We start from the raw sequence: 13,763 nt of genomic DNA, 5'->3' as shown, positions 1-13,763 counted from the left end.
AACACAGATTCTTTTAAAAGTAATCCCTTCTTTACATAATGCCACTTTATATCATCAGTTCTCAGAGTTATATTAACTTTCTTTCTCTTTTCTGAAAGAATACTTTCTTTTTCATATGCTTCTCATTTATCTGAGCAGTTCTTAATCACTGAGTTAGTAATAAGTTATTCTAAAGAATGACTCCCCTTTTTATGTCTTGCTGGGTTTAAGGCTTTTTCCAGGGATAATTAGTTACCACAACCACAATATTCTATTTTTACTTGGCCTATTTATTTATTCTTAATCACAGTATTATGCCTAAGTTATTCTAAAGAAGAGGAACTGCTTCATGATTGATATCCATATCTGATCAGTTGTTTCTAATCACTGAGTTAACCCTACACTCTTTGAAAAACAGCCCTGTCCATAAACTGCCAGTAATGTCTACTAAAGATCACATGGTAGAATTACATGTTGTTAATGCTAGGTACATGACAAGGAATTAAAGTTTCCTCATCACCAAGATCACATGGTAGAATTACATGTTAATGCTAGGTACATGACAAGGGATTAAAGTTTCTTCATCACCAAGATCACATGGTAGAATTACATCTTGTTAATGCTAGGCACATGACAAGGGATTAAAGTTTCCTCATCACCAAGATCACATGGTAGAATTACATGTTGTTAATGCTAGGTATATGACAAGGGATTAAAGTTTCTTCATCACCAAGATCACATGGTAGAATTACATCTTGTTAATGCTAGGTACATGACAAAGGATTAAAGTTTCTTCATCACCAAGATCACATGGTAGAATTACATCTTGTTAATGCTAGGTACATGACAAGGGATTAAAGTTTCTTCATCACCAAGATCACATGGTAGAATTACATGTTGTTAATGCTAGGTACATGACAAGGGATTAAAGTTTCTTCATCACCAAGATCACATGGTAGAATTACATGTTGTTAATGCTAGGTACATGATAAGGGATTAAAGTTTCTTCATCACCAAGATCACATGGTAGAATTACATCTTGTTAATGCTAGGTACATGACAAGGGATTAAAGTTTCCTCATCACCAAGATCACATGGTAGAATTACATCTTGTTAATGCTAGGTACATGACAAGGGATTAAAGTTTCCTCATCACCAAGATCACATGGCAGAATTACATCTTGTTAATGCTAGGTACATGACAAGGGATTAAAGTTTCCTCATCACCAAGATCACATGGTAGAATTACATCTTGTTAATGCTAGGTAAATGACAAGTTATGAATATAAACACAAGATTCATATAATACTGTTGTTGTGCCTAATAACTCAAATTAGTAATTCATTAATATCAAAACATAAATACACTTGCTGACTCCCATATGACCTTTCAGTTTTTTTGGATAAGGTGTATGAGGTCTCTTTGAAGTATTGGATGACTCTGTCAGTCTGTTTATCCTTTGAAGTATTGGATGACTCTGTCAGTCTATTTATCCTTTGACAGATTGTTTAGGCAGAGTATTCATGATGAAACTTTGTAGAATGGATGTCAACTGTATCTTGTAGAGACACAAGGGTAGAGAATGACATTTAACCTGAAGACAAAAGGTAGAAAACTTTCAAAACATCATCCTCTACACTTCTGTCTCCACAAGAAACAGTTGACATTGATTCTACAAAGTTTCAATTTTGTCAGTCTATTAAAAATGTGTAAATATATAATAAAATATAAAAACTGTGACTTACAGATTACAACTAGTGAAACTATTAACAAGTATCTCCTTTTATTCTTGTTACAACAGTTTAGTTTTACAGCCAGATTAACTCAGCACAGTTTGAGTTAAACCTACTTTTCATGTTGATATATTTTAGTCATTTGGTGCTTTTCTCTCACTTATTTCACACTTCTAATATAGAACGTTTTCATTATCATTTCTTCTATATAATCACTCATTACATATAAATATATTAATACTGTTTAATGTTTTGGAGCTTGATATACTTTTTGTGTAAATTAAGCATATTTTACATGTTAATGAACTTTAGTGTATAAATACCTATATTCATTTTTTCTCATTATGCCTACAAGGACAACATGATTTATAATAGCATATGTATCTCTATTATCATTTATTAGCTTCCATAGTTACAGGTTAAGGCACTTTTGTGTTCTGGTTCTGGATATGCCTATTTAAATATGAGTTCACCCAAAGTGGCATACAATGATGGATTAGTTTTAAGATCTATTTCATCTCAATATTCCTGCAGACATAATTGTTTTTATAAGACTTAGCCACATCATCACTCATAAGCTGTTATAAACATTAACTTACCTTTAGATCAAGCTCTCTTGCAAGCAAGTCACACAAGGCAGCTCCTTTAGCAGTTATTTCAGAGGCCAACTGTCTTGTTCGTTTTAAATCACTAACCTGTAATTAAAAACACAGTTTGTGACATTTTAAACAGTAGGTCCAGCTGCAACACAAATATTACAGTAAGTCCAGATGTAACAGAAATATTACAGTAAGTCCAGCAATAATAGGAATATTACAGTACGTCCAGCAGTAATAGGAATATTACAGTAAATCCAGCAGTAACAGGAATATTATAGTAAGTCCAGCTGTAACAGAAATATTACAGTAAGTCCAGCTGTAACAGAAATATTACAGTAAGTCCAGCAGTAATAGGAATACTACAGTAAGTCCAGCAGTAACAGGAATACTACAGTAAGTCCAGCAGTAACAGGAATATAATAATATTATGAGCCATAACATATAAAAACATTTCACACATTTCTTCATACTCTTCACATCAATTTTCCTTAGTCTATTATCTATTTAAGATACCCTTAATTGTAGGTATTATTTCTTAGATCAATAAACAGTAGTCCATTCATTCAAAACAGTGTGTTAACAACAAAGTATAGTAATGGTATTTACAACAGTGTACAATGTATCAAAAAATTATGAGTGTTCAGCAGTTTATGAATTGAAATACAAAAATAAAAATGAATAATAAAACCAATATTTATGGCAGTATATGAAACTAACTGAAGCTAAGTTATTACAAAGAAATCAAACTTAATTAAACATGTTTGAATGCATGATGACACAGCGATAAGCACATGGTTTAGAATGAAATACACATGCATATTTTAGACCTAAATAAATCAAGAAAACCTATAACAGTTCTACTTAGTGTAATGTTAACTTTATTTCTTAGCAAATACTTTGTAAATAAAAACATTAAAGTTGAAATCAAAACTATTCGTGAAATGATGATAGCAATGTTGTGTCATCATGCTGGATACGTCCATCAACAAGTTTTATGCAAGAAAAATCAAGGTAACGTCATTTTGAAAGGAAAGAAAATATATAATAAGATATGTCAGACAAAGATTTTTCTAATGATATGAAATTTGATATTATTTATAATCTTATGAACTATGTCAAAGTTCAGATAACTATGTCTAAAACACAGTAACTATGTCTAATATTGTAACAACAACAAAACACAGTAACTATGTCTAATATTGTAACTACTACAAAACACATTAACTATGCCTAATATTCTAACTACAACAAAACACAGTAACTATGTCTAATATTGCAGCTACCACAAAACACAGTAACTATGTCTAATATTCTAACAACCACAACACACAGTAACTATGTCTAATATTGTAACAACAACAAAACACATTAACTATGCCTAATATTCTAACTACAACAAAGCAGAGTAATTATGTCTAATATTCTAACTACAACAAAACAGAGTAACTATGTCTAATATTGTAGCTACCACAAAACACAGTAACTATGTCTAATATTCTAACTACAACATAACACAGTAACTATGTCTAATATTGTAGCTACCACAAAACACAGTAATTATGTCTAATATTCTAGCTATTACAAAACACAGTAACTATGTCTAATATTCTAACTACCACAAAACAGTAACTATGTCAAATACTTTAGCTACAAAAACACACAGTAGCTATGTCTAATATTCCAGCTACTAAAAAACACAGTAGCTATGTCTAATACTGTAGCTACTAGAAAACACAGTAGCTATGTCTAATATTCCAGCTACTAAAAAACACAATAGCTATGTCTAATACTGAAGCTGCTAGAAAACACAGCATTTATGTCTAATACTGAAGCTACTAGAAAACACAGCATTTATGTCTAATACTGAAGCTACTAGAAAACACAGTAGCTATTTCTAATACTGTAGCTACTAGAAAATACAGTAGCTATGTCTACTAATCTAGCTATTATAAAACACAATAACTATGTCATATATTCTAACTACTACAAAACACAGTACATATGTCTAATATTCTAACTAAAACAAAACAGTAACTATGTCTAATATTCTAACTACAACAAAACACAGTAACTATGTCTAATATTGTAGCTACCACAAAACACAGTAATTATGTCTAATATTTTAGCTATTACAAAACACAGTAACTATGTCTAATATTCTAACTACCACAAAACAGTATTTATGCCTAATACTTTAGCTACAAAAACACACAGTAGCTATGTCTAATACTGAAGCTGCTAGAAAACACAGCATTTATGTCTAATACTGAAGCTACTAGAAAACACAGTAGCTATGTCTACTAATCTAGCTATTATAAAACACAATAACTATGTCTAATATTCTAACTAAAACAAAACACAGTACATATGTCTAATATTCTAATTACCACAAAACACAGTAACTATGTCTAATATTCTAACTAAAACAAAACACAGTACATATGTCTAATATTCTAACTACCACAAAACACAGTAACTATGTCTAATATTGTAGCTACCACAAAACACAGTAACTATGTCTAATATTGTAGCTACCACAAAACACAGTAACTATGTCTGATATTGTAGCTACCACAAAACACAGTAACTATGTCTCATATTGTAGCTACCACAAAACACAGTAACTATGTCTAATATTCAAACTACAACAAAACACAGTAACTATGTCTAATATTCTAACTACAACAAAACACAGTAACTATGTCTAATATTGTAGCTACCACAAAACACAGTAACTATGTCTGATATTGTAGCTACCACAAAACACAGTAACTATGTCTAATATTCAAACTACAACAAAACACAGTATCTATGTCTAATATTCTAACTACAACAAAACACAATAACTATGTCTCATATTATAGTTACCACAAAACACAGTAACTATGTCTAATATTCTAACTACTACAAAACACAGTAACTATGTCTAATATTCTAACTACCACAAAACAGTAACTATGTCTAATATTCAAACTACAATAAAACACAGTAACTATGTCTAATATTCTAACTACTACAAAACACAGTAACTATGTCTAATATTCTAAGTACAATAAAACACAGTAACCATGTCTAATATTCTAACTACCACAAAACACAGTAACTATGTCTGATATTCTAAGTACAATAAAACACAGTAACTATGTCTAATATTCTAACTACAACAAAACACAGTAACTATGTCTGATATTCTAAGTACAATAAAACACAGTAACCATGTCTAATATTCTAACTACAACAAAACACAGTAACTATGTCTAATATTCTAACTACCACAATACACAGTAACTATGTCTAATATTCTAACTACCACAAAACACAGTAATTATGTCTACTAATCTAGCTGTTACAAAACACAGTAACTATGTCTAATATTCTAACTACAACAAAACACAGTAACTATGTCTAATATTCTAACTACCACAAAACACAGTAATTATGTCTACTAATCTAGCTGTCACAAAACACAGTAACTATGTCTAATATTCTAACTACCACAAAACACAGTAACTATGTCTAATATTCTAACTACAACAAAACACAGTAACTATGTCTAATACTCTAACTACCACAAAACACAGTAATTATGTCTACTAATCTAGCTGTTACAAAACACAGTAACTATGTCTAATATTCTAACTACAATAAAACACAGTAACTATGTCTAATATTCTAACTACAACAAAACACAGTAACTATGTCTAATATTCTAACTACAACAAAACACAGTAACTATGTCTAATATTGCAGCTACCACAACACACAGTAACTATGTCTAATATTGCAGCTGCCAAAAAACACAGTAACTATGTCTAATATTCTAACTACAACAAAACACAGTAACTATGTCTGATATTCTAAGTACAATAAAACACAGTAACCATGTCTAATATTCTAACTACAACAAAACACAGTAACTATGTCTAATATTCTAACTACCACAAAACACAGTAACTATGTCTAATATTGCAGCTACCAAAAAACACAGTAACTATGTCTAATATTCTAAGTACAATAAAACACAGTAACTATGTCTAATAATATAGCTACAACAAAACACAGTAACTATGTCTGATAATGTAGTTACCACAAAACACAGTAACTATGTCTAATATTCTAACTACTACCAAACACAGTAACTATGTCTAATATTCTAACTACCACAAAACAGTAACTATGTCTAATATTCAAACTACAATAAAACACAGTAACTATGTCTAATATTCTAACTACAACAAAACACAGTAACTATGTCTAATATTCTAACTACAACAAAACACAGTAACTATGTCTGATATTCAAACTACAATAAAACACAGTAACTATGTCTAATATTCTAAGTACAATAAAACACAGTAACCATGTCTAATATTCTAACTACAACAAAACACAGTAACTATGTCTAATATTCTAACTACCACAAAACACAGTAACTATGTCTAATATTCTAACTACCACAAAACACAGTAACTATGTCTAATATTGCAGCTGCCAAAAAACACAGTAACTATGTCTAATATTCTAAGTACAATAAAACACAGTAACTATGTCTAATAATATAGCTACAACAAAACACAGTAACTATGTCTGATAATGTAGTTACCACAAAACACAGTAACTATGTCTAATATTCTAACTACTACAAAACACAGTAACTATGTCTAATATTCTAACTACCACAAAACACTAACTATGTCTAATATTCAAACTACAACAAAACACAGTAATTATGTCTAATATTGCAGCTACCACAAAACACAGTAACTATGTCTAATATTCTAACTACCACAAAACACAGTAACTATGTCTACTAATCTAGCTGTTACAAAACACAGTAACTATGTCTAATATTCTAACAACCACAAAACACAGTGACAATGTCTAATATTCTAACTGACACAAAACAGTAGCTATGTCTAATACTGTTGCTACTAGAAAACACAGTACATATGTATAATACTGAAGCTACTAGAAAACACAGCATTTATGTCTAATACTGAAGCTACTAAAAAACACAGTAGCTATGTCTAATACTGAAGCTACTAGAAAACACAGTAGCTATGTCTAATACTGAAGCTACTAAAAAACACAGTAGCTATGTCTAATACTGAAGCTACTAGAAAACACAGTATTTATGTCTTATACTGATGCTACGTCTAATATTCTAGCTATTACAAAACACACTTTAAACTATACAGTTTTACAGATGTAATTAAACGGACCAAATCTGAAATAAAAACTAAGGTTTAATAGAGATAATAATAGTTGTTGCTACATACACAGAGATAATAATAATAAAAGAAAATTTCATTTAAGTTCCATAATGGAACAGAATTCTTGTTGCAGAATTTTATGTTAATAACCAGGGTTTTATTAACATATCCTTACATAATTCTTTTTCAGTAATGAAAATGTCTAGTTGTTAGCTGGAATTCAAAATGAAAAATGTTTGTACAACCTGTGACCTTTAATAAAAAACAACTTTTTTAGAAATGCTAAACAGATGTACTTAAACATTTAAGTTTTTTTAATTAATTAACAATTAAAAATAATAAATGATGGTACAAATAAGAACAAATGTCACAAAATATGTACTCTATGATGTAGTACAATAAGTTATGCTGTAGTATACATACCCTTTCAGATAAGTCCACTCTTAAACTGGAAAAACCTTCTTCATCGATACCATCTTCTCCTGAATCTTTAGTTCTTGTTGCATTGTAGAGAAGTGTGGAGATTTTAATTAACTCCTTAACTGAGTATCCATCAGCCATATACAGTTTTTTCATATTCAATCTTATTTGAGCTTTGGTCAGCTGTAAGTAGTGATATGTATAGTTAACGTTTTAACCAAGTAACCATCATCCACATAGAGCTTTCTCATGTTCAACCTCTATGTTTCAGCCACCTATATGCTCAAGTATATATAAAAGTATACAATGTTACTCTCAAATAAAGCTCAAGTTCTACTGATATTATTTATGATAGTGGTCTTATATTAGACTGACATGATTACTGATCTGTGTTTCTTTTCTTGTCACATATGTTCATCAGAGTGTGATTTTTAAATCCAATGATACATCTTTCTTGTGAAGTTCTATGTTATTCTGTATGTAAATTCTTATAAAATTCATACCACAGATGAAGATCTAGATAATTAGAACGTTTGTAGGATGTTATGAGTCAATAACATGAATAGTAATCATTACACGGTGTCGTTACATTCCCATGTTAACTGAAGTAGTGTAAAACATGACCTACAATGTCATCACACTAAACAGTAACACCTTCTTTACTTTAATACTTAATTTGTCAGCCACTACGTTTTCATTTATTGCTTACATCTTAAGGTTTCCATGAAATTTGATACCAGCTAAAGTTATAGTGTTTTACTCTACAACAAGCACAAGGAGTGACAGGAACATATCGATAAAGTATGAATTACAAGGGCTTCTGTTCTAAATAAACAACCTTAGTAACTTTTAAAAATTAACCTGCTTCAATAACATGTGAATGCTAGCTGGATGTAATCATGCAATTAATTTAGATTGTTGTGATGAACCATAGTAAAACATCACAAACTATAATTATACATTTTCGGTACTGTTAACTTCATGTACCACAACAGTTACACAGGTAATAACAACTAAAACTGAACACTTATCTTTGTAATGAGGGGCATACAATATGTTTTCAAATTTACTGAAATTTGGATCTACAGATCAAATATGGTGACATTTTCGGTACTGTTAACTTCATGTACCACAACAGTTACACAGGTAATAACAACTAAAACTGAACACTTATCTTTGTAATGAGGGGCATACAATATGTTTTCAAATTTACTGAAATTTGGATCTACAGATCAAATATGGTGACAGTTTCAGTTTCAACGTGATCTGAAAACACAGGGCTTTTAAAATATTTATCTTCTTGAAGACCACTGATTGCAATAACAAATCACAACAAAAACAACCCTTAGAAACTACATAACAGTTCACTGGTGAATCTTCTAAAAATGATAAACTCTTTGACCACTGTCACCAATGTTTTCTCTTGGTAAATATCTGTCCAATGTCCTGTAAAGGTATTACCTAACAAAGTTTTACATTTGTATTAACTATACACTGGAATGATATGACCTAACCAACAGTTTTACACCTGTATTAACTACATACTAGAAAGATACAACCTAACTGAAAATTTCACATCTCTATTAACTATATACTAGAAAGGTACAACCTAACAAACAGTTTTACATCTGCATGAACTATGTACTTGAAAAGTACAACAAAAAATACAATTTTACAGCTGAATTAACTATATACTGGAAAGATATGACCAAAATGACAATTTTGCATCTGTATTAACTATACAGTGGAAAAATATGACCAAAATGACAATTTTGCATCTGTATTAACTATACAGTGGAAAGATATAACCAAAATGACAATTTTGCATCTGTATTAACTATACAGTGGAAAAATATGACCAAAATGACAATTTTGCATCTGTATTAACTATACAGTGGAAAGATATGACCAAAATGACAATTTTGCATCTGTATTAACTATACAGTGGAAAGATATGACCAAAATGACAATTTTGCATCTGTATTAACTATACAGTGGAGAAATATAACCAAAATGATAATTTTGCATCTGTATTAACTATACAGTGGAAAGATATGACCAAAATGACAATTTTGCATCTGTATTAACTATACAGTGGAAAGATATGACCAAAATGATAATTTTGCATCTGTATTAACTATACAGTGGAAAGATATGACCAAAATGACAATTTTGCATCTGTATTAACTATACAGTGGAAAGATATGACCAAAATGACAATTTTGCATCTGTATTAACTATACAGTGGAAAGATATGACCAAAATGATAATTTTGCATCTGTATTAACTATACAGTGGAAAGATATGACCAAAATGACAATTTTGCATCTGTATTAACTATACAGTGGAAAGATATGACCAAAATGACAATTTTTCATCTGTATTAACTATACAGTGGAAAGATATGACCAAAATGACAATTTTGCATCTGTATTAACTATACAGTGGAAAGATATGACCAAAATGATAATTTTGCATCTGTATTAACTATACAGTGGAAAGATATGACCAAAATGACAACTTTGCATCTGTATTAACTATACAGTGGAAAGATATGACCAAAATGACAATTTTGCATCTGTATTAACTATACAGTGGAAAGGTATGACCTAACCGACAGTTTTACATCTGTATTAACTTTATACTGAAAAGGTATGACCAAACCAACAGTTTTACATTCATATTATCTATATATTGGAATGGTATGACCTAACCAACAGTTTTACATCTGTATTATCTATATACTAGAATGGTATGAACTGACCAACAGTTTTACATCTGTATTAACTATATACTGGAAGGGTATGATCTAACCAACAGTTTTATATATGTATTATCTATACACTGGAAAGGTATGACCTAACCAACAGTTTTATATAAGTATTATCTGTACACTGGAAAGGTATGACTTAACCAACAGTTTTATATAAGTATTATCTATACACTGGAAAGGTATGACTTAACCAACAGTTTTTACATTTGTATTAACTATATATTGGAAAGGTACGACCAAACCAACAGGAGTTTTACATCTATATTTATCTGAAGATGTAATGAGTATTATTAAGTGAGTGATGCTCTGCTAATAAAATCATTTTTATGAAAATTCTACTCTGATAACTTATTCAGTTTTGCAGTACACATTTTCACATGTGAAACAGAAAATTTTCCTGATGATGAGCTGATGAGTGGAGGGCTAATCACTCTTTCAACAGAAAAGTTTCCTGATGATGAGCTGATGAGTGGAGGGCTAATCACTCTTTCAACAGAAAAGTTTCCTGATGATGAGCTGATGAGTGGAGGGCTAATCACTCTTTCAACAGAAAAGTTTCCTGATGATGAGCTGATGAGTGGAGGGCTAATCACTCTTTCAACAGAAAAGTTTCCTGATGATGAGCTGATGAGTGGAGGGCTAATCACTCTTTCAACAGAAAAGTTTCCTGATGATGAGCTGATGAGTGGAGGGCTAATCACTCTTTCAACAGAAAAGTTTCCTGATGATGAGCTGATGAGTGGAGGGCTAATCACTCTTTCAACTTATCAAAAACCTTTTTCCAATACCCACCATAGCCATGAAGAGAAGAGATTCAGTATCATCAGAGTAGATAGAACATAGAATTATCTAATGACTGATATCTAGTAATTAATATAAACGATGTAATTACATATACCTGTTACAAGGCCACTGACTACTACTTCCTGTTACAAGGCCACTGACTACTATTTCCTGTTACAAGGCCACTGACTACTACTTCCTGTTACAAGGCCACTGACTACTATTTTGTGCTACAAGGGCACTGACTACTATTTCCTGCTACAAGAACACTGACTACTATTTCCTGTTACAAGGCCACTGACTACTACTTCCTGTTACAAGGCCACTGACTACTATTTTGTGCTACAAGGACAATGACTACTATTTCCTGCTACAAGAACACTGACTACTATTTCCTGTTACAAGGCCACTGACTACTACTTCCTGTTACAAGGCCACTGACTACTATTTTGTGCTACAAGGACAATGACTATTTCCTGCTACACGAACACTGACTACTATTTCCTGTTACAAGGACACTAACTACTATTTCCTGTTACAAGGACACTGACTACTACTTCGTGCTACAAAGACACTGACTACTATTTCCTGTTACAAAAACACTGACTATTATTTTCTGTTACAAGGACACTGACTACTACATCCTGCCACAAGGACAATGACTACTATTTCCTGTTACAAGAACACTGACTACTACATCCTGCTACAAGAACACTGACTACTATTTTCTGTTACAAGGACACTGACTACTACTTCCTGCTACAAAGACACTGACTACTATTTCCTGTTACAAAGACACTGACTACTATTTCCTGTTACAAAGACACTGACTACTATATCCTGTTACAAAGACACTGACTACTATTTTCTGTTACAAGGACACTGACTACTGCTTCCTGCTACAAGGACAATTTTTACTATTTCTGGTTACAATTTTTTTCCTGTTATAGAGCCAATGACTACTATTTATGTTACAAAGACACTGACTACTATTTATGTTACAAAGACACTGACTGCTATTTTCTGTTATAAGGACAATGACTACTATTTCCTGGTACAAGGACAATGACTACTATTTCCTGTTACAAGGACAATGACTACTATTTCCTGTTACAAGGACACTGACTACTACTTCCTGCTACAAAAACACTGACTACTATTTCCTGTTACAAAGACACTGACTACTATTTCCTGTTACAAAGACACTGACTATTATTTTCTGTTACAAGGACACTGACTACTATTTCCTGTTACAAGAACACTGACTACTGCTTCCTGCTACAAGGACAATTTCTACTATTTCTGGTGACAAGGACACTGACTAATTTTTTTCCTGTTATAGAGCCAATGACTACTATTTATGTGACAAAGACACTGACTACTACTTCCTGCTACAAGGACAATTTCCACTATTTCCTGTTATAAGGACACTGACTACTACATCCTGCTACAAGGACAATGACTACTATTTCCTGTTTCAAGGATATTGACTAGTAAGCTCTTCCACAGGTTCTTGCCATAATGCCTGATAGTAAAAGACATTTTGTATTAATATGCTGATGCTTAATTTCATAGCTTAATACACAAACAACAAAATAATTAGTAGCTAGTAATTGGAAATAAACCTACCATGAAGTGAGCAACTGACTTTATAAATATCACTCTATCTTGCTGTGTGTCGATATCCATGGGCAAATCAACATTGGGATCATACCTGGAAGAAATACATGTATATGATATACTTCAGAGCATCCATCACACTACACTATTTTCTATGATACTATGGCTGTAGTCGTGCCTCACATCACGTGTGTGAAACTTCCAATAGTAATAGATAACCATACACATTATACAAACTTACTTACATATACGAAATTAACATTTTCCTAAACTGAAAATGCATGTCCAATAATAATTATTTTTGTTGACACTATGGCTATTTCTTGATCTCTAATGATTCAACTCTTTGCAATCTAAACATTTGATCATGCTTGCTTCAGTCTCTTATACCAACTCAACTTCTCTCAGCAAATCCTAATATTCAGAATTTACCACCAACTTCAATACTCCCCTCCATCTGTATACAAACACTTCTTTCAGATAAGGTGATAACTGTTTTGAAACATACACTGCCTCTTAGTGCGTAGGTATGGCAAAAGAGCGTCAGAGGAAAGTATTATTGCAAATAGATTTTCAGTTTTTGGTAATGTTAACTTCTAAAACATACTTACCACCACTGACAATATAGCTGGAACCCCACAAT

At 31.5% G+C, this 13,763-nt stretch overlaps 1 protein-coding gene across 3 annotated transcripts in view; it reads right to left on the bottom strand.

Annotated features, from left to right (window-relative positions):
• The window catches only part of LOC143237844 (clusterin-associated protein 1-like), a 47,066-nt gene that overhangs the window by 16,139 nt on the left and 17,164 nt on the right, over positions 1-13,763 (bottom strand). For all 3 annotated transcript variants that reach the window (XM_076477516.1, XM_076477515.1, XM_076477517.1), the window contains exons 3-5: positions 13,130-13,214; positions 7,948-8,127; positions 2,312-2,407 (exon numbers count right to left, since the gene is read on the bottom strand). In XM_076477516.1, coding sequence (XP_076333631.1) covers positions 2,312-2,407; positions 7,948-8,127; positions 13,130-13,214 — 361 coding nt within the window. The remainder of the gene's footprint in view (positions 1-2,311; positions 2,408-7,947; positions 8,128-13,129; positions 13,215-13,763) is intronic.

Source organism: Tachypleus tridentatus, chromosome 13 (genome assembly GCF_004210375.1).
Source record: "Tachypleus tridentatus isolate NWPU-2018 chromosome 13, ASM421037v1, whole genome shotgun sequence".
NCBI classification, from domain to species: domain Eukaryota; kingdom Metazoa; phylum Arthropoda; class Merostomata; order Xiphosura; family Limulidae; genus Tachypleus; species Tachypleus tridentatus.
Note: the sequence above shows the minus strand (reverse complement) of the source record. Positions and strands in the feature narration are given on the sequence as shown.